Source organism: Theobroma cacao, chromosome 9 (genome assembly GCF_053813885.1).
Source record: "Theobroma cacao isolate CCN51 chromosome 9, ASM5381388v1, whole genome shotgun sequence".
Classification (NCBI taxonomy): Eukaryota; Viridiplantae; Streptophyta; class Magnoliopsida; order Malvales; family Malvaceae; genus Theobroma; species Theobroma cacao.
In genome coordinates this window covers 3,700,048-3,723,265 of record NC_142647.1, presented here as the reverse complement: position 1 = coordinate 3,723,265, position 23,218 = coordinate 3,700,048, and the positions used below count along the sequence as shown (strand labels likewise).

At 33.0% G+C, this 23,218-nt stretch overlaps 2 protein-coding genes across 2 annotated transcripts; one reads left to right on the top strand and one right to left on the bottom strand.

Annotated features, from left to right (window-relative positions):
• Positions 1 to 4,324: 4,324 nt before the first annotated feature.
• Positions 4,325 to 5,382, bottom strand: LOC18588232 (uncharacterized). Its single transcript, XM_018126704.2, is given in 1 exon segment — positions 4,325 to 5,382. A coding segment is annotated over 1 exon segment (618 nt). The 5' UTR covers positions 5,197 to 5,382; the 3' UTR covers positions 4,325 to 4,578.
• Positions 5,383 to 18,214: 12,832 nt separating this feature from the next.
• Positions 18,215 to 22,939, top strand: FMO1 (flavin-dependent monooxygenase 1). The gene is made up of 5 exons (XM_007012496.3): positions 18,215 to 18,708; positions 19,245 to 19,485; positions 21,626 to 21,804; positions 21,909 to 22,258; positions 22,359 to 22,939. The coding sequence occupies exons 1-5, from the start codon at positions 18,277 to 18,279 to the stop codon at positions 22,699 to 22,701; spliced, it is 1,545 nt and encodes a 514-aa protein (XP_007012558.3). The 5' UTR covers positions 18,215 to 18,276; the 3' UTR covers positions 22,702 to 22,939.
• The last annotated feature ends 279 nt before the right edge of the window (positions 22,940 to 23,218 follow it).

Genomic DNA, 23,218 nt, shown 5'->3' with positions numbered 1-23,218 from the left:
ACTTTTAAACGATTAATTTAACTTTGTTTAGTAATATTTATTTGAATTAACAAAATCTTTCTACATATATTATTTTTTAATAATGACTATTTGGCTTAATGGGTTTTGAAATTTAGAGTTCGGATTTATCCCGACGCTTCGGTGAAAATCCGTCCCTAACTTCGTACCCGAAAATATCCACCGGAAAGAGGCAACTCTTTGCCCCTTTTTTGGTGGTAATACTCAAATATTTATTATATTATTTATTACATTTATTTATTTATTTTTTTATTTTATTATCATTATTTTTATATATTTTATTTTATATATTTTTTTATTTTTTTTTATTTTTTCATTTTTTATCTAAAAATATAATATAATATATATGTATATTGAATTATTATTATTATTATTTATTTTATTTTATTTTTATTTTTTTAATATTAAATATAAATATTTGTTCCTAAAAAATGATAAAATGCATTTAAATTAAAATGGGCTAGACCCAAGTAAAAAAGGTTATACCTTGTTGGGCTGCAATCGGCCCAACCCGGCGGTCCGTGGGAGCCCAAATCCACTATGCCAGGCCTGCTTCTGGAAGCCCGCAAGGTGAGATTCAAAACGCACCGTTTTGATGCCTGCGAAGCCGCTCAAAACGACGCCGTTTGGCCGGGTCCTTTCAGCTTCTGCTTGCCTCTCCGAAACGACGCCGTTTTGCCCCCCTAAACCTAGGTATTTAACCCCTTTTTTTCTCTTTCTCTCCTCACTTTCAACCCTCACTTTCTCTCTCTAGCGGTGGCACCCTCCCTTCTCTCTCTAAAAAATCTTTTTCTTCTCTCTTCCGGCGCCGGCGTCCCGTCTTCTCTCCCCCAAATCTCTCACCGGCTTCCTCGCACTTCTTCCCTTCCGATCGACGGATCGGGCACCCCCTTTTCCTTCGGTCGACGACGTCCCAAATGGGTTCGGGAGGCTTTCTCCCGCCGGTGACCGGCACTCCGCAGATCCCTTTTCCTTCAACACTCACCGGTCTCTTCCCCTCAAACCGGAGCAAATCCCCGATTGAAACCCCGATCAGATTTTTTTCTTTTTGATTTTTTTTTGATTTTTTTTTTGTTTCTCTTTTTTTTTGTTGTGGCTAACTGCTGTGTTTGTTTTTTTGCAGGGTTTTAAAGAGCCGGGTTGTCCAATTTTTTGGACAACCCGGTGAGGGGGGGGGGGGGGGGGTTCTGGCCAAAACCCCCATCCCGCGTAGTGGGTGGGGGATGGGACGGCGAAGGGATGGCTGGGCGTACGCCCAGCCATCCCGATTTTTTTATTTATTTATTTTTATTTATTTTATTTAATTTAATTTATATTTATTTTCATTATTATTATTTTAATTTATGTGTCTACAGAAAGCTAGCAAGATTTTCCTTGTGGGAAATGTCGTTTGTTTAAAATCAGTACAGAATTCAATTTTTACTTCGGGGGATGTCTCCATTTTTTACTCTCTAATTTCTAGTTTACATACTTCGTTTTTGTTTGTTAACACACTGAAATTTTCATTGTTAAACTGAGTTTTACTCCAATGCTAAACCCTGTCGTGGAGATTAGCAACAGAAAAAATGTCACCTATCAACCAGTCAAAAAAGCTAGGATGCTGAGAATCCAGAATTGTGTTCAATAATTAGCCATATAATTGCAAATTTCAAAAGTCAGGATCAAGTGATGGGAAGGTCACTTAGAGGGAGATGCTCGTTTCACTTGAAAGTCCGCAATGTGGGGTGGAGATGCATGCTACAATAGAATAGAATATGCCACTTTGGAGGCATCGGGCGCATGGCTTCTGAGTTTCTCAGTCTTTCTGGTGGGGTTCACTATAAAGCCAACAAATGTACTACCTCTTAACTGGAATCCATTCCTGCTTCGTCTCTTCGACCCACTTCATCAAATCAAATTAACATGGAGAAAGAGGCTGGGTAAATAGGAAGTTAAAAGCACATATTTTGGGATCTAGAGTTTGATCTGGTGGCATGCACTTGGGATGTGAAATAACAAATGAGAGTTACAATTTTACGACGTTGCAAGTGGATACGTGAGCATGCTCTCCCTGGCTCATTCAGCTGGTTAATATTTGTGGTCTGGATGAGCTAGCATATGACAAATTGACAGTCTTTTGCTTCTATAAAGGATCATGTTGTCTTCCCCTTGGTTTCATCACAACCATTCCTTTGCTTGCAGACCTAATCTACTATATCACTATGATAAATAAATGAGCTAAATAAATGAAAATGGTGAATATGCATGTCAGGGATTCATGGCTCTTTCACACCCATGTTTGTACCCAGTTTGGCTATAAATAACTACGCATGGATCAAATTACTTCATTCATTCTCACACCCATGACACCTACCAATCCCATCAATCTTATGAACCATATAAAATTAGAAAATTTTAGCGAAAACAGCAGCAGCATCTACCTTTTTTTGCTTGCCCTGATATTAGTTGATGGTCTATTATATTAGGATGGCGATATTCAACTCCAATCTGTTCTCGAATATATTATGGCAAAAGGCAAAAAGAAAGAGAGAAAGCAATCACTTTACAAGTAAGACCTATTTTCAGCGACCCTTTCTTTAATCTATCCCATGTATGTTTCCTTTTAAAGCCAGTGGTTTTTTGTCATGTACCTAATTTTATATTATTCGCTACTTGTTATATATTCTTACTAGTACTAATTTTTACTTTCCTTGTAAATTTTAAATGAAAAGAAAAAATCTCTTCTGTTGCTTCCTCCCCGTATTACATATAATGAATGCAATATCTTCGTCTTTATTTATTACTACTAGATACCAGTGCGTATTTGTTAATATTTGTTTGATTGTTGATAAAGAAGCAATCCTATTATTGATTTCTGCCACTAGTGAATTAAATTAGTTATTATTATTATTATTGACATCTTGGGATTATTGTCTTTGTTTATTTAATTTATGGTCTAATTAACCAGGAGGATTTTAGGGTAGGTGGTATTTCCCGTTCTCGTTCTGATATGTTATCAACAGGCAGGCAGATACAGATGCCGAGGCACACTTTGTCCTAATATATTAGTGGTGCTACTTTATAACTCAAGGGGAATATCTTTTGGGAATTGAAATGCATGCACGAAACTTCTTGATTTTTGTCGCATATCCCATTATACCTACTCCAGCTAATCTAGATTTTATGCTACTAAAAGGGAATTCTTTGCAAACAGCTGGTGGCTTTTGGGAAGGACTTACCCCAAGTGTTGGAGTTTTAATGAGGATTGATCAGTTACTCATTCAAAAACATGTTAGCATAGTAAAATATTGGGCATACCCAATAGACAAGAATGCTTTAATTAGGGAAGGCAAGGTTTAGAAAGAAAGGGTGAAAGAGTCCTTGTCATAAAAGGAAAGTGCTATGGCCTATTCGATAGCTGCACAAGTTATTGAAAGCAATCAAGTAATCCAACTCCACAAATATTGAAATAAAGGAAACAAGAAATCAATTGATAAGGGAACACGATGAAAAAAGAGGAAACAAAAAAAAAAAAAAAACTTGTGAATTCTGTTTAGTTACTCCACTCTTGGTTCACACAGTCTCTAGTAGCTTCAAGCACCTATCAAGTCCTCATAACAAAGCAAATGATTGAAGTTACAGTATTTATTGAAAATCTATCGACATTATGACTTACTCATAAACTAGTGGTCGAAAATCAGTAGTTCAATTATTCACAAACACAGTTGATTGAGATCGAGAGTTGAAATACAACACTAATTTAGAGTTATTGTAGTCAGTAAATTTGTAAATTTAATTTGTTTTCGTCTTGAAACGACCAGGAGCTTTTCAAGTGCCACAAATTTTGTCTTTCCTCCCCATTTGTGTTTTTTCTTATTAAACAAATAAAAGAGCCTCTAAGGCCTTTCGGATGTCACGAGGGCAACAGCCTGTTTCACCCAAAAACAAAAGACACAGACTATATCTCTATCAATAATTATTAGTAGTAATTGATAAGGTGCGAAAAATAGGCGATGGGTCATCGAGATTCTAGAGCTTAAGAAAAGCCAACCAATGAACCAACCCACACTAGATATTAGACAAATGCTCATCGTACAAGCTGCCAATTATATTAAGAAAGATGGGCAGTCCACAGATTTGTTTATTGTGTGTGTTTCCTCGAGGAAAGGGCTTCTTCTGTCATCACTTTCGCTTCTAAGAGGCTGACCTAAACCCCAAAGAACACAATAAAAAGACTAAAATCAGTTTCCTTTTGGCTTATTTTCCCTTGAATACTGGAATTTTAAGAAGAAACAGCCTACAAAATTTAAGAACAAAACTTGCCATCTTTGAAGTCAAGAAGAAGATGAATCTGCATACCATTTCAAATCACAAATTAATTAAGCAACAAAAAGAGACTATACTGTACTGAATAAATACACAGAGAGGAATTAACTTTAAAAGGATTTTGCTTTGGTTTTTCAATGGTTGTTCCGCCAACAAATATATTTACATGTTCCACAACCTTAAAACCGAAAGTCATTAAGACAATTTAAAAAAAAAACATATTACCAACTACATTAAAATCCTCTGGAACACCAACTACCATACAGCACAGCTTGAGCTGTACCTTCATCTCCTACATTCATCCCATAACCTAACGACGTTGCCGTTTATCGCCGTCAAATCCTGATATCGGTACCACCCCGTTTCCCCCTTTCTCACGCTCAACACTCTCTCCCAACTCTGCCACCACCCCCCGCAACTCCATTCCTTGCAATCGCCGTCAATGTCACTCCATTCCGTTACCGTCATCTCTCCGTCGACATGGCTATCTCCATCATCTTCGGAATAAACAGTCAACTTGAACTTCCCTCCTTTGGTGACTGCATCATGGCAAACTAACGGCGACGAAACACTCATTTCCATAACGCCAGCTGGAGCTGAAACCAAGGCTGAAGGAGTCGGCTTCTCTATAGCCTCGGGAATTGGTTGAGACTCATCTTGGGCACGATCGATAACGCACTTTGACGGCTTTTGGTCGGGCTTTTTAACGGAGCACGATGGGGTGGCGGCGCTAGCTGCTCTGATCCTCCAAAAACTCACCGCAGCCGTGATGACGGCCACCCACGTCCAGAGATTATTAACAATCGTGAAAATCCCAAAACTTACATAGTTAAATGCTAAAGCTTCGAGCTGAGAATCCACCAACACGTTCATGTTTATTTCTTTTCGGTTTCTCCTTCTCTGAACTCAGCTGTCTGAAGGATTTTCTAGTTTTGGTTCTGTTTCTGTGGTTTGAAAGAAAAACAAGACCTATAAATGGTAGTACTTAGGAAGGAGAATGGGATAGAGAAATATCAGCCGTTGGATGAGCCGGTAGAGGGTAGGATCTTGATGGAGATGCTGAGAATCAAGAGCTAAGATGCTAATTGCAAAGGTAGATCCAATTATTTATACCGAATTTTTTTATTATGTCTTTATTTCTTTTAAAAAAAATTAAAAGTATGACACGTTTTGTTTCAGGACGGGTTGGTTTTTTTGGTCCCGTGTCCTTCTCTTGATGCTGACAATTGGTCTATTAAGTGCAGCAGAATATACGAGGCTGAAAGTAAGAGAGAAGGAAGAGAAGAGTGACGACGTGACTGTGGGGTGACGGTAAAACACGTGGGGACAGATGGATGGTCTGTTAAAGAATCCACTGCGTCACGTTTACCTTGCGTTTTGTCTTCATTTTCCTGCCTTCTATAAATGTGTGGGTGAGGTGCATTAAGAGCAATGGAACCTCCTATGGAATCTCGTTCGATGAGTCAAAGTCCCCAAAAGGTCAGGTAGTTGTGCGGGGTTCGATGAGTGTAGCTGTAGGTAGACAAGAGGCGGGCGCGGAATAATCATACTAGTACATAACTTCTGTAACAATGTTGATGGTGATGACTTTGGGAAAGAATAATTATGTTTGGGTAAAGTATGGATTTGTAAAAACTTGAAACCTAAAAGTCATTGCCTCATTTTTTGTGCGGTGTGTAGAAAAATAGTACAAAAGAAGTTAACGTGATTCACTGCCTTAGGCCCTAGCTAATTTAAGCTACTGTTGGGTATTTGATCCTCCTGTCAATTGCTCAAAAGTTTGTGGAAAAGAGGAGAGATTTATAAATTTGATTAAATAAAATTATAATATTTTTATAATTAAATTTAAATAATAAAATTATTATTCTGGTTCGAAAAAGATATAGATAATGATTTGAATGTATTTATTATCTAAACTATTTAATATTAAATTTTAATTATATATTATTTTTTATTTAAAAATTTTTATAATTAATGTAATATTTATTAAAATTGATTAATTATTTTATGATATTAAATTTTAATTTATTTTTTATGAATTAATTTTAATTTTTATTATTAATATATAAAATTTAATTTTAAATTTTATTTGAATTGAATATTTAAAAAGTAACATATAAGATATTCGAATATGGTTTCGAGTTTAGGGTATGGTACTTCAAAAATAATAATTAAGTTACCTTCGACATCCTAATCTTATTTTTCTAATTAAAACTTCAAGTTCAAACCTCTTCTGTCCCGACAATATTGTGACAAGTTCTTATGTTCACAATGGTAGTTTGACTTCCTCCTACATGTAGAGAGTACTAATGTTTTCTGAAAAATAGATGAATGGTATACCTAACACATGAAACAATATGAGGGTGAATTTACACGTGAGTCAATGAAAAAAAAAACGAGATAACCATTGACAAAGCCATGAATAATGAAGGGGGACAAGACAATGAAAGAAAGCATAAATGGGCCTGAGTCTGGATCATTGAGCTGGACATCATCAAACGTAAATATTAACAAACAGTAAGTACATGTGCTAAGTATCCTTTGGGCTTTGACCACTAATCTTGGTTCATTCTTTGTAAGGAGAATGCTAATTACCGGGGCATTGCTTGGACCTATTAAGTTTGCCTTTGACTTGGGTTTGTTCTTTTAACTTTTTGAAATATAAATTTTTTAATTAATTTTTTATAATAAAAAATTTTTAATAAATTTTAATTGATAATATAATTAATCTATTTAATTTTTTTTTGAAATATTGTTGATCTTAAATAAAATTTTATTAATTTTAATTTTGAAAAAAATTCTTTTTCCTGAAACAACAATATATGCATTTGGAAAAGAATTGAGTCTTTTTATATGATTAAATATGTCAATTTGACTATTATCTTCCTTTGTATAATTTATTTTTAAATTTTTAATTCTGAAAATAAATTTAAACCATCAATATCAGAATAGTTGTTATATTTTAAGGAACATTAAACATTAAGACAATATTCTTTCAAACTATTGTTGTCTAATGAGTTTCAACTTTATATTGCTAAATAGAAAACAAAAAATATTTTCATATATCTTAAATTGTTCAAATCTATTTTGGAGTGGAAAAATTACTTGAACTAATATATTGAAAAAGTAATTAATTCTAAATGATTCTTCAAGAGATCTTGTTATTTCACGTGTATTACAGAATTTAAGTTTTATATTCATGCAAATCTAGAGTACCGTGAGTAGGAATTGAAAAGTGATAAAAAGTAAGATTTATTAATATGTTATTTTATCAATTATCTTTGACTTTTATATATTTTTAATGAAAAATAAAACAAATAGATGAAAGTAATAATGATGTGGAAACGAGAGACAATAGGTATTTATTAAGAATAAGAGAATATGTAAATATTTTATTTATTATCTTAATTTTTATTTATTTTAATATAATTAATTATATTATAATTATTTATGTTATGAATATTTTTGTGAATATCCATTTATTCTATCTATATCTAGATTTGATATAAATTAGATTGGATTAGGATTTAATCCATCTAATCTCTAAGTGTTATCTTCATCTTGTAAATTCTATCAAGATAAGGGAGTTATTTGCCTATAAATAGGCTCCCTCAGTTCATTTGTAAATATACACTTCAATAAGATCTCTTTTCTCTCCCTAAATACTTTCTTTCTTCTCTTTAATTGTTCTTTCAATTATCTTTATTTATTTTTTTAAGTTATTTTTCATAACACGTTATCAGCACGATCCTCTCTGATCTCTCAAGTTTAGGATTTCAATGATTCAGTTTTGATTTATAATTTTAACAGATCAGGTAAGTGTTGCTATTACTTTGTTTTCATTATCTCAAAGCTTTAAAATGATTTCAATTGTTGGTCTTTAACTTTTGATTGTAACAAAATCAGGTAAGTGACCTGATATCTCTTTAGTATTTCTATTATCTTAAAATCAAATTGAATATGAATTTTACTATCATATAGTATATATTATATTAATATGAATTTTACTATCATATAGTATATATTATATTCTGTCTCTTAATTGGAAAGTAAATTTGCTATTATATAATGAAAAATCATAATGTCCATTCCCTGAGGTTGTCCATTCCCTGAAGTGAATGCGACATCATTTAATAATTATGGTAATGGTCATAAATCTATCTATTCCCTGAAGTGAATGCCACATTATTTAATAATTATGATCATGAATATGGAAAAGGTCGTTATAATAATTTACACTATCACTATTTTTAATTCTAATTATAGTTTTAGCACCAGAAGTGGATAATAATTTTACTATTAAAATTTAAAGATAATTTTACCATCAGAAGTGGAAGGATAATTTACCACCAGAAGTGGATGAATGCCGTAACCTACTAAAAAATGTATAATCCACTAGAAGTGGATAACCCATCATATGTGGATCACCCACCAATAGTGGATATATACTTGTAACCTACCACAAATAGATGAATACTTTTAACATACTTTCAATGCACAAAAAGTAGATGGATACCTTAAACCACTAACCCACTAGAAGTGGATAATCAATCAAAAAGTGGATGAATACTTGTAACCCACCAGAAGTGGATAAATAATGAAAAAAATAAAAAGAATATAGAAAACGTATTGTTATTGATGTGGCATGAAAGATCATTGATCACGTACCTATTGTACGTCTTAAATTTTATCAAGCATCACTGAAAATTAAAATATCTTGTGATGATTTTAATCATGACCAAATTGGTATAGTACATCAAGATATTTGTCCACTTTGAAAAAAGAATTGATTACATGATTGGTAATATAAATATCTGAGAATGAACTTGATAATAATTGGTATATTTAGTATAACTATATTATGAAGATATTTTAATATGTTTTCATTATATTTAAATGACATGTTCTTATTATGTGTTTTAATTGTATATTTAATATTCTTTTATGTTAACTTGCAAGTTTCTTATTGTATATATTTTATTTTATTGAAGAAAATATAGATATTGATCTTGTTGGATCTAAGATCAATAATGTAAATATATGTCTAGCAGACATTGCTATAACACACACTATATTTAAAGACAAAAAATATTTTTCTTACTTGACAAAAAAAAAAAAATCAATGTCAATTCAATATCTGGTAGTCTAAAATTAATTGAAGGCTTCGAAAGAGCTAATATTTTACTACATGGAGGAATAAAATAATAGAGGATGTATTATTTTCTATTAAGTCTCAAAGAAGTTTATTAAGTTTTAAAGATATTTGTTTGAATAGATATCATATTGAGATAACGAATGAAAGAAACACTTAATATTTCTATATTGTAATTATCTCACGTAGAAAGTGTGTGTTGAAAAAAATTACTCGCTTTGTTCTCAGAATTAAACTATACAAATATTAGAGTAATTGAAACTCATAGTAAACCAGAAGTTTACTAATGATTTTAATGTTTGGTATGATCGGTTGGACCATCCCGAATCAATAATGATGTAAAAAAAAAAGAATTGAAAATTTATCATTCATTGAAAAACCAAAAGATTTTTCAATCTAATGAATTTTATTTTCTGTTTGCTCTGAAGGCAAATAAATTATAAGGCTACCACCAACTAAAGTTGGGACTGAATTCTCTACGTTTTTTAATAATATTCAAGGTTATATGTGGATTCATACATCCATCTTGTGATCCATTTAAATATTTTGTCATTTTAATCGATGCATCGACTAGATGGTCACATGTGTGCTTATTATAGCTTGTAATTTGGCATTTGCAACCATTCATTTGCAAGCACATTTTTCTGGTTATATAATCAAGATTATTTATCTTGATAATGCTTGTGGATATACATCTCAAGCCTTTAATATTACATATTAGTTGGAATAACTATTGAACAACCTGTTGTTTATACTTATACACAAATGGTTTAGCATAATTATTTATTAAACGCTTCGAACTGATTGCAAGCTTATGAAATTCACACTACCAATGTTGACTTGGGGGCATGCCATTTTAGATGCAGCAGCATTTGTATGCATCAGGCCAAACGAGTTATTATAAATTATCTCTATACAATTGGTTTATAGTCAGGAACCAAATATTTTCCATCTAAGAATTTTTTAGATGTGCGATATATATTTCAATTGCTCCACCACAACGCACAAAGATGGGTCCTCAAAGGAGGTTAGGAATATATGTTGGATACAAATCTCCATTTGTAATTAAATATTTAGAATTATCGATAGGAGATTTATTCATGATAAAGTTTGTCAATTGTTATTTTGATAAAACAATTTTTCCAACATTAGGGGGAGAAAATAAGCAGCTGAAAGAGAAAATTTCTTACAGTAAATTATCATTATCTAGTTTTGATCCTCGCACAAAGTAATATGAACTTGAAGTTCAAAAGATAATTATTTTACAAAATATAGTAAATCAATTGCCAGAAGTATTTACTGACTTAAAGGGAATAACTAAATCTTATATACCAACTGCAAATATTCCTATTAGCATTGATGTCCCTATAGGATAAGGCATGCCAGAAGCGTGGAAATCAATAGGTTCTAAAGATAAAATTCTAGAAAAAGAAAAGAAGCAAATATTTAAGATGGTCAGAAAGAGGAAGTGGAAACTCTAAAAGAGACCCCTAACATAATTGAGAAAAATTTCAGAAGAAATTCAGGTCCTGAAATAATTGAAAATGAAGAGATCTCAATCAATTATGTCATGATGGGAAAAGATGGAACTAGTAAATAAACATCGATGATATTTTGTATATAATATAGAGCTCACTATTATGAAAGAAAAACGAAGATTTTGAACTTATATAAATTATTAGCCAACGTGGAAAGACGCAATTAAGGAGGAAATGTATTTGATTGCAAAATGTGAAGTTTTTTGACCTATAGTTCGTACACCAAATGGTGTAAAACCAGTGAAATATCTACATGAGTATTTGTGCAAATACGAAATGAGAAAATGAAGTTATGAGATATAAAGCACGGCTTGTTGCACAAAGTTTTCTCTAAACATCTAGTATTGAAGATGAAGAGATATTCTCTGTGGTGGATACAATTATAATTCTATATTAACTAGTCTGACAATAAATGAGAAAATGAAAATGCGTCTAATGAGTGTAGCTACAGCCTATTCATATGGCTCATTTGATATCGATATCTATATGAAAATCCTTGAAGGATTTAAGTTGCCTGAAGTACAAAATTTGAATTCTCGAGAAATTTATTCGATTAAATTAAATAAATCTTTATATGGATTAAAGCAATTCAGACACATGTGATATAATCCCCTTAATGCAAATTTATTGAAAGAAGGCTATAGTAATAATCCTATATACCCATGTATTTTATAAAATGGGTTTAGATATGAATTTATTATAATTGTTGTTTATGTTGATGACTTGAACATTATTGGAACTCTTGAAGAGTTATCAAAAGTCGTGGATTATTTAAAGAGAGAATTTGAGATGAAAGACCTTGAAAAAATAAAGTTTTGTGTGGGTTTTTAGATTGAACACTTGGCAAATAGAATTTTTGTTCACCAATCAAATTATATCACAAAATGCTAAAACGATTTTATATGAAGAAAGCATATCCATTGAGTTCACCAATGGTTGTAAGGTCATTAGATGTGAAAAAAAAAAAGACATTTTCCGACCTCGTGAGGATAATAAAGAACTTCATGGTCTTGAAGTACCATATCTTATTGAAATTGGAGCATTAATGTATATTGCTAGCAATACATGACTTAATATAGCAATTGCTATGAATTTATTAGCAAGATATAGTTCTTTTCAACTCGAAGACATTTGAATGGAATTAAACATATACTTTGATATTTTCGAGGAACAATGGATATGGCTTATATAATTCAAATGCATCAAAATAAAATTTAATTAGTTATGCAAATGCAGAATATTCATCTGATCCATACAAAGATTGATTCCAGACAGGTTATTTGTTCACATATGGAGGTGTGGCTATTTTATGGCATTTTATAAAGCAAACTATAGTTGCTACTTCTTCTAACCATGTAGAAATTTTAGCAATTCACGAGGAAGTCATGAATGTGTCTGGTTAGGTTAAGATCTGTAACTCAATGTATTCAAGAAACATGTGGTATGTTAACCAAGAAGAAAATTCCAATAATGTTATATCAAGATAATACTGCTTGCATAGCACAGCTAAATGAATGATATATTAAAGGCGATCGAACAAAACACATAGTTCTCCAAAAATTCTTCTTCATTCATGATCTCCAAGAAAATGATGAAATTAGTGTTCAACAAACTCAGTCAAGTGACAATCTAGCAGATTTGTTCACTAAAGCCCTTCTTACTGCAACATTTGAAAAGTTAGAATGTATCATTTTAAAGATCTCTATAATGCAGTCATCAGGGGGAGTAAAATATGCACCGTACTCTTTTCCTTCATCAAGGTCTTTTCCACTAAGTTTTTCTTGATAAAGTTTTTAATGAGGCAGTATTTCATAAGCGTATTCATGAAAAGAATTATGTACTATTTTTCTTTCACTCGAATTTTTTTCCATGAGGTTTTTTCCTTGTAAGGTTTTAACGAGACATATTCTTAATACAATGGATATTCAAGGGGGATTGTTATGAATATTTTTGTGAATATCCATTTATTCTATCTATATCTAGATTTGATGTAAATTAGATTGGATTAAGATTTAATCTATCTAATCTCTAAGTGTTATCTTCATCTTGTAAATTCTATTAAGATAAGGAAGTTATTTACCTATAAATAGGCTCTCTCAGTTCATTTGTAAATATACACTTCAATAAGATATCTTTTCTTCCCCTAAATACTTTCTTTCTTCTTTTTAATTGTTCTTTCAATTATCTTTATTTATTCTTTTAAATTATTTTTCATAATAATTTCAAAAATTATGGATTGTTTTTAAATTTGAGATTTAAAATTTTTGCTTGGGTGGCCTTACCTAAGGGCTGGCCTTGAGAAGAGGACCCGAACGTCCTGGAATAACTATTTTCTCTGATTTGGAAATCTCTTTATAGAGGAATTGGATGTCATAAGTTTGCTTTAGTAGCATCGTAGAACAATGTGTTAAAAGATAGGCAAAGGGTTTACTTTCATTATCGTGCATGTTATGCCAACATACAGAAGGAGAAAAAGAAATAAGCACTTAATAAAAACTTTTGTCATCATAAATTTTGGTTTTTATTTTTGACTAAAAGTTCAAAGCAAGAGATAAAAAGGAATTGGAAATGAATGGATGGAGCTAAATTTGTACACCTCATAATGCTCGAAAAGTCGAAAATGCAAATGACATTGGTCATAGTCGTTAGATAAGTACAGCCACCTGATCCAATATTGAGACAGACTTCGAATTCGAAATTGCCAAATAACATTTATGAGTTTGTGGAAACTACGGAATGACGTTGACGTAGCTAAGAATTGGAGACTTCTCTTTTTTTTTTTTTGGTTTGGTTTGGTTTGGGCCTTCAAAAACATTCTAGATTTCACTTTCAAACGTTTCACACCCACCGATTCTTCTTCTTCTTCGTTCGACGGTCTCTTCAGGGAAACAGAAGAGAGTTTTGATTTTCAAAAATGGATCCGTCATTCAATTCTTCATCTCCAATCATAATGATCGCCAATTGGACCGACTCCCATTCAGAACGATGAATGTGGGTGGGGCTGCCGCATGCCAGGGGGCGTGCGTTAGCTATTTAGACTACGAGGCACAATCGAAAAACTGGCATAGACTCCAGGCTCTAGACAAAAAGCCAGTGGGGTTGGTCTTAATGCATTTATTTAAGTGTCAGTGGGAATAGCCATCACTCAAATCAAATTTGAAATCTGGGCATCAATTAAAAGTCTCCTCTGTCGGAAAATGTAGCCTCTCAGGATTGAGATGTCTAAGCCAGGGAGTAGAGGACGACCTAGCTGGAAAAGCCGCCAGCCACCGAGTGCGAGTACTAATTATTGCGGAACTATTGCCTTTAGATCTGGATAGTGTTGCATGCTCTGCATGTTGGATGTCGTTTTCCATTGGCTAAGGCAGGGCAGCCAGTTGCTCACGCCAACCAAAAAACTTTTCGCTCCATCATGGATTATTGCCTAATTGTTTGCTTTTACATCATTCAAATGAACTTCATAATTACATATATTTAATTTATTAATTAGTATATAAATTTTTATTTATTAAATAATATTTAATTTTTTATAATTAAAAAAATTAAATATTATAAATATATTACGTAATGTAATTTGAATCTCTTTCAATGTAAGTATTTATCATGGTAGTACGTTGTAAATTCTCATTTCCACCTAAGCAAAAGACTTAATAAATCTCATCAAACCTCGGAGAATGAAGAAAACCTATTGCATTGGGCCGGCGCCATCTAATCCTCCCCTAACTCTGTCTTGTTTTTTTCTTTGTCAAATCTTCTTCTTCTTCTTTTTAGCTTCTGGAGGAGTATTACTGGTCACATTTCCAGGTTGGGGGATGTGTCATTGCATTTTTAGGTCTCATATAGTGTAATTGGAAGGTACTTAGCAGATCTGTCATGGTTAAACATGATTTCCCCGTAAATTAGTTGTCCCCTGGTCATTTATTTTATTTCCAATAATCAAGGATTTTACTCGTCATAGCCACAAGGAGTGTCCACATTTTTAACAGGACACATGACGTCTGAAATTGTAAAGGCAATTTCTAGGTGGTCTGGTCTCAAACACATGCCATAAATTAAATCTGACCAGGCATTGCTAGTCACAAAGTTAAGCGACTTTGAATTGATCTGGCTACTACAAAACTCCAATTTTCAACGGTTCTGCCGTGGAAAAACAGGCAAGCTCCCGGTTTTGGACACCAAATAGTACCTTGTTTTGTTTTAAAATGAGGCAACCCGGCCCCATCCCTCAAATAAATAAATAAATAAATAAATAAATTTATTTATTTAAAAAGCTGTTCTGTTCTGGCATTTTGTTGTGGCAACTAGAAACTGTACAATGAATTTGATAAGTGCTACCATAGTATTCGTAGAAAAGGAACTTTGAATATCAACATATTTCTGACTGCACTTTTACCAGGACTAAGAATAGCTTGATAAAACTTCACTCCTCAATTTTGCAACCTCCGTGTCAAAATTGTAAAATGTGGTCTCCAAGGGCCTAACATTCCCACAAGCTTCTTCTAAATTTCCAGGGCATTTCCACCACTTCCTGGCTCCTGCAAGAGTAAAATGCCACAAGGTTCATGCACATTGTTCAGAGATTAAAATATATACAAATATGTCTTCAAGATTTGTGCATTAATCTATATTAGGATACTACTGAATCTCATCAACTGCAGACAAAAATGGAAGATTTGTGCAAGAAAAGTAGATTTTCCAAGAAATTGAGGTCCAGTGGTCAGAGAGATGTGTGCAACTACACCACTAATTTATATATATATATATATATATACATATTTAATTGTGGATGTAATGCTTTCAAAATCAATTCTATATTCCAGCCAACGATGAATCTGTGTCCTTGCAAAATACTACAGAGAGGCAAGTTATTACTTATTCAAGTGTTTGGTCAAACTCTGAATTTGACTTCCTCTGCAGCCAATACCATTCTTTTGCCTCCCAAAAAGAAAATGGAATTTTGCTTTATAAATGTGAAGTTTATAGTAGGGATTTATTTTTAGAATTCATATATAATATTATAGACTATATTAATTATAATTCGCCATTCTATGTATAGGATTGTGTAAAATGTATACACTTTTTGTAAATAATACATAGTCATATGTCATGGCTTAATGAATGCAATTATTGATTATGTTAATGAATATAATCCTCATTTTGTTGAATCAAGAAAAAATTATTTACGGTTTATTCTTAATTAAGTAAATTATGTGAAATTGTTGATGGAACGAAATTACATAAAAATAAAATGAAAATCGAAGTTTGATAAATTATATAATTAACTCGATCTTTGAGTATATCAAATGTTCATAAAACTATAACAGGTTTTGTATAAATGGGTGGTGATCTAATTAAAAACTCATGACGTATCTATTTATTTTGTTTAGTAAAAATTGATTTAAATTTATGTGATTGAATGTTATATTTAGTTAATTCTTTAAATATTATCAATTTGCTCTATAAGTTTTTATGAATGTTGTAAGTATTAATTATTGAATTTAATTTTTTATTTAACCATTTTTAAATCAATATTTCACATTTTTTGTTTAAGTAACTCCACCTAAAATTTTCTATTGTAAATTTGTAAATAAATAGGTAAAAGTATAATTCGGGTTCGGAATATATTCCATGAGAGGAAATTGGTTTAATTTGTGTGGATTTAGAACGGTGAACTGTGTTAAACGTAATTTACGGAAGGGCTTACTCCTTGGACTCTTAATACGAAAAGTAGAAAACCTTGGAATGTGATTCTCAAGTCTATATTCAACACACTACTTATTAGTCTTAATTTGACTCTTAAAATAATTAAACGTTATTAATTAGTTACTAATTGTTCACGTTTTGTCCCATTTGGGAACAATATTTGTGCAAGCTGATTAACTAGCTACTCAATTTAACTATACTTTCCATGATTTTCAATATTTTACTTTTCAAGGATTAATTAAAAGTTATTTAATTGCGTTTGATTTTAAACACTCTTTTTTTAAAAATTTTTCCATTTTTTTCATCTTTTATAAATAAAAAAGGTGAAAAACCAATTAAGCTAAAATAAAGTCAGCAAAAATTAAGCACGAGATTCATGGAGAGGAGCAAAATGTCTTCCTAATTAACTTAAATGTTAGTCGTCGTCTAAAAAGCAAAGAATTTGCATGTTCAATTTCTTCAAGAGAAATGGAGAGATATATTATATATGATTAAGTTGTTTCCCGGAAGCTGTTAGGTATGATTTGTCTCCTGAAGGGTATGACTGTCTCTGTTTTTGTCCAGCTTTGTATCTTTCTTGATGTTCTGAAATGGAGAAAAATGCAGGGTTGGGTTTTTGGCCTTAAGGAAGTTCAGGGGGGTCTCTTACTTACGAGAAGGGAGCTCTGTTCCCTGCTTTTCTTTGGGTTATGTGTTCCATGGCCTCAGTGGGTTTTTAGGAAAATAAGAGGTGGGGGAGGGGCTGGCCTGCTAGTCCTATTTCTTGTGCTTGATCGTTGTTTTATGTTCTGACTGTTTGGCAAATTGATGGACGGAAATTTGGATTGCTGTTAAGTCTGAATGATGTTTCTGTTTTCTACTGGTTCTTTGTTAGGGAGAGGGGGTCGAAACGGCCCACCAGGTGTTGATCTGATGACCTAGTTGAGCTGTTTGTTTCCCCTCTAGGATTGGAAAGGGGAATGTTTGTTTAGGAATTTGGTGTTAGGGGCTTTGGCTTTGTTCATCGTGTAATTTTCAGAGTTATGCCATCTCTAGGATTGAGCATAGGTCTTAAAATTACAGTTCTTTTGTACTTTTCAATGGAGTTTAACCATTGGTTACTCCTTTTAATGAATTATCTAACTTTCAAAAAAAAAAGTTGTTTCCCGGAAGAAATTTTAGGAAGGAAATTGGGAACTAGTTTTATAATTAGTACTGTTGTTTACATGAAACGTTTATGAAGGAATAGATAGTTTATATTAGAGTTTGAAGATGCATAGAAATTTAACAACAACCTTTAGCGAAAGTTCCCTTCTCTAACGAACCAATTTCACATTACATGTATAATATTACAAGAAAGGAAATGGTCTTCCCTCCCTTTCTCTTTGTAAACCAAACTCTATCTATCTTCAAGTCCACTACACGTGCTTTTAACATGACGTCTCTCATGCAACTATAAATACATGCAAATTCTGAGCCTTTTTATCACCTTGTAGAGCCATTGTTTACCTTCAAGTTCCAAACCATAGCTTGCTTTCATTTCTCTAGCCACCTTAACTCTCAAGGATCATATAACCCAAAATGGCTAAGATTGCCATCATTGGAGCTGGTGTTAGCGGCATCGCGGCTGCTAAACAGCTCTCTCACCATAACCCAGTTGTTTTCGAGGCCTCGGATTCCATAGGAGGGGTCTGGAAAAGCTGTTCCTATAATTCTACTAAACTACAATCTTCTCGTAAGGATTACCAGTTCTCGGATTTTCAATGGCGTAATCGTGATGACCCAAGTTTTCCTTCTCATGTTGAGATATTGGATTACTTGGAATCATATGCTAAGCACTTCGATGTGTTGAAGTTTGTCAAGTTCAATTCAAAGGTGGTGGAGGTCCGCTTTGTTGGTGAACGGGAAACAATTGAGCTGACAGGAAATGCTGAGGAGCATGGAAGTCCAATATTGCCAGGCCATCCTGTTTGGGAGATTGCTGTGCAAACTAACGATTCAGAAAACCTTAAGGTTGTTGCTTTTACTCTTCCTGTTTTTCTTCTTTTCTCGAATATTGGCTTGAATCCTCTGATTTAAATGGTTACCAAAAGACATACTACTTGAACTAGCCTGGCTAATAGCAACAGATCACCAAAAAGAAGAAGAAGGCTAATTGGAAATTGGCCTTTAACATGAATTATTTCAGTCTCAGTAAAGAAAATTATAACCCCTTTGGCAAGAAGAATAGAAGGAGGATAAAGAAAAAGAGGGAATGAAAAATTCAAGTTTGATACCTAACATAAAATATTCCTCTATCAAAGTCCAAGATAACTACATAATGGTCTTCAGCTTTCATGGTGCTGGAAGTTTGATAGTCAAGCCCTCCGATATGCCTTGCTTTTAAGGAATCAAATAAATTCCGTAAAAAACGGCTATTCTTTTTATGGATTATGACTCACTAATTCGTCCTAAAAGATTATTGCAGTATAAGAGTAGTAGGGCATTATATTATCCATATTTTGGTAGGTGCATGCTGATTTACTCGTATACTGTTGTTGCTTTTTCAGTGGCATGCCTTTGAATTTCTCGTTGTTTGCATTGGAAAATATGGGGACATACCCAAAATTCCAAGTTTCCCCCCCGACAAAGGCACTGAGATGTTTCAGGGAAAGGTCCTTCACTCAATTGATTACTGCAAGCTGGACAAGGAAGCCGCTTCTCAGCTACTTAAAGGAAAGAAGGTTGTCGTTGTTGGCTGCAGAAAATCAGCCATTGATTTAGCTGTGGAGTGCGCAGAAGCAAATCAAGGTAATCGTTTGCAATTATTTAAGCTTGACTATATCTATTAATCAGAACTTAGAATTAATAATTTTGTTAACTAATGCAACTAAGTTAGAAGTAATTCATAATTTTAGATGCATCAAGCTTTGTGCATTGCTTTAGGAGGATCAGTTTATCAAGTGATTTATGAAAGGGGTATTTTAAAAAATAGTTCTTAAAGATAAGATATTTTTAAAAATAGCTCTCTTTATAGTTTTAACCAATTTTAGTCAAGTTCGACAAAATTATCTTTAATAAAGTTACACACTATGATGTTACATGCCATGTATCAAAATCTGTGACACGTCATGTACAAAAACTTGTGACAAGTCATAGTTAGCATGTGACACGCCATATACAAAAACATATGATACCTCATATACAAAAACCTGTGACAAGCTATGGTTAGCGTGTGACACGTCATATACAAAAATCTGTAATAAATCATGGTTATCGTGTTACACGTCATGTACAAAAACATTTGACACGCCATGGTTAGTGTGTGACACGCCATATACAAAAGTCTGTGACAAGCTATGGTTAGCGTGTTACACGCCATATACAAAAACTTGTGACAAGCCATGATTAGTGTGTGACACGCCATGTACAAAAGTCTGTGACAAGCTATGGTTAGCGTGTTACACGTCATGTATAAAAACTTGTGACAAGCCATATACAAAAACATGTGATACGCCATGTACAAAAACCTGTGACACGTCATGTATAAAAACATGTGACACGTCATGTACAAAAACCTGTGAAATTTCAAATCCTCTCAACTTTTTTCTTTCTTTTTTTTTTTTTGACAATTTGGCACAGATTAAAGTGTTTCTAACATGTTTTCATAAATCAAAATATAATTTTTTTTTTATCTAAAACACCTACTTTGACTAAAAATAAAAAAAATTCTTTGAAAACCTAGATTTATAAATTTTAAAATTTTGAGTTTATTGATATCTAGGTTCCGAATTAATTCAATTAAAAGCTATTTCATACATTTGTGATGATTTTTACTATTTTAGTTTTATCTAAAATACCTAAAAATCGAATTTCTTAAACAACCACCCACCAAAGCACGTCAAAACCATTACTTGGTGTATTGAAAGCGTAAGAAAAAGAAATTTGAAAATGTAAGAGAGAGAAATCAGAAGCATAGCAGATGAATACCGAACAGAGAAATCGATAAAATTTGAGAGATTGGGATGGTGAGAGAGAAATTCGAAGCACAAATGGGGAGAAATTGTGATGAATAGTTTAATTTATTTCAAATAGTTTAAAAAGTATTTCTGTTAAGTTATGACTAAATATGACTAAAAACAGTTAAATTTATTTTGATAGTTACTATTAAAATATTTTTATCAAGAAATGTCATTTTTCACAATTTTCTCTTTATGAAATATTTTCTACAATCTTTGTGATGAAATTATTACTACTTGCTTAGTTAGAGACCGAAATTTCCAAATCAAACACCACCTACCAACCTTTTTGCCTTTGTATGGCATATTGAATTACTTATCATGTGATTATTATGTGAAGGAATATATCAAAATTGAACCGTCTCTTATAGATGGAATATTTTTGTATGATGCACGCTAGTCTAAGGATATTGCATGTGGCCTATATTTGTAGATCCTGTTTCAGTAAGTTATGGGGCAGATAGGGGTCATGAGTTTCCACGTTGGGAAGGTCGAATTTGCATGGATTTTTTTTTGGTTTTAAAAAAAAGGTTGGAGTGGTCAAAGTGTCATGCACATGACTAACAAAAGCATCCCCATGCACGTTTGGACATTAGACTTTATTGACCAAACACGTTTTTCAACGCTTCTGAATCATAACATTAGAATTCCACTATTAGAATTTGGACTTTGGGGAATGAGAAAGTGGACGAAGGAAATGAAGAAAAAGGATATGTTCAATTCGTCCTTGGCTTATCTTGGAAATTTTGAAGTTCCTTTATTAACCAAATGCGTACATTTCACATGACAAGCAACTTAGGGTTTCGTTAGGTGATTTTGACTTTTGAGAGATATGGGAAAAGGAAATCGGGAAAATATTCAGATTTATTATTATATTTTTATATAATTAATCATAATTGTGGTAATTTTTGCTAATGATGATTTAAATAAAGGGCCAGAAGGGCAAGCATGCACCATGGTGGTAAGGACACCTCACTGGACTGTTCCCCATTATTGGGTCTGGGGTTTGCCTTTCTTCCTGTTCTATTCCACAAGGGCTTCTCAGTTCCTCCATGAAAGGCCTAACCAAAGCATCCTCAAGACCCTCCTTTGCTACCTGTTATCTCCCATGGTGAGTCAACGCATTAATTTCTTAAAGCCCTTATTAAGACAACTTTTTCTTTTTCTTTTTTTAAGGTTTAGTGCTAAGCTGATATATATTGATGTTCCTGACAGAGGCGTGGAGTTTCAAAGTTCATCGAGTCCTACTTGCTTTGGAAACTTCCATTACAGAAGTATGGATTGAAACCAGACCATCCGTTTGAGGAAGATTACGCATCTTGTCAGATGGCCATCATGCCAGAAAATTTCTTCACTGAGGCTGATAAGGGAAATATTGTTATCAAAAGAGCATCAAAATGGTGGTTCTGGAAAGAAGGAATTGAGTTTGATGACAATACTAAAATGGAGGCCGATGTTGTAATTCTTGCAACCGGTTATGATGGCAAGAAGAAACTCAAATCTATTTTACCAGAGCCTTTCCGTAGTCTGATAGAATATCCTTCTGGGATCATGCCCTTGTATAGGTAATTGTTCAAGCACATTGCACCAGAACTGCGTTTCACCGAAAATAACATAAACAAACATTGTTTAGACTAATGTGCCTCAACTTAATTCCTTTTCCAGGGGAACAATCCACCCATTGGTACCGAATATGGCTTTTGTGGGTTACATCGAAAGTGTTTCAAACCTTCACACGTCAGAGCTGCGTAGCATGTGGCTTGCTCGACTAGTTGATGAAAAATTTAAGCTCCCAAGTGTTGAAAATATGCTTGAACAAATATCTAGAGAGACGGAGGTCATGAGGAGGACATCCAGGTTTTACAAAAGGCACTGCATTTCCACTTTTAGCATCAACCACAGTGATGCAATGTGTGAAGAAATGGGATGGAACTCTTGGAGGAAGAAGAGCTGGTTATCAGAAGCATTTAGCCCTTACGGTAGCCAGGATTATGGACAGGAAAACTAAAAATCATATGGTCATATCATTCATTCTTCCCTAATTACGGGTTAACTTATGTGTATGCTAGTCTGAAAAGAAAAAAATAATAATAAGTGAGGAAAAGTACAAGTAATCATAGAAAGTCATTCATTGTCCTTATTAGGACAATGAGTGAAGAGAAGTATTAAGTAACCATAGAAACTCAGTCATTGTCCTTATTAGGACTTAGCTGTTTTCCTGTGTTTTTCCATATCACACTGAAAAAGAAATAAAAAAATAAGTGAAGAAACATATTCTTACTATGTAGAGGAAATTCAGAGTTATGTGTCTCAGTGCAGTATATAAAGTTTTAGATCTTATTATAAAAATTGTCCAAAAGTCAATGAGAAGTCAAAATCTCCCACCTTTCCTTCATTTGATTAACTCACCATAATGACTTTTAGTAAAGACACTGAATACATTTACCTTATGACAGAATTAAAAGCTCAATTCAATTCCTTATGCCAAGATTTATCTTTTGTAGAAGCTGAGTGAGGGCTAGTGG

Coding starts and splice junctions, on each gene's coding strand:
- FMO1 (XM_007012496.3), top strand. CDS start 18,277: ATGGCTAAGATTGCCATCATTGGAGCTGGTGTTAGCGGCATCGCGGCT. Junction 18,709..19,244: donor ACGATTCAGAAAACCTTAAG/GTTGTTGCTTTT, acceptor TTGCTTTTTCAG/TGGCATGCCTTTGAATTTCT. Junction 21,805..21,908: donor GCTACCTGTTATCTCCCATG/GTGAGTCAACGC, acceptor TGTTCCTGACAG/AGGCGTGGAGTTTCAAAGTT.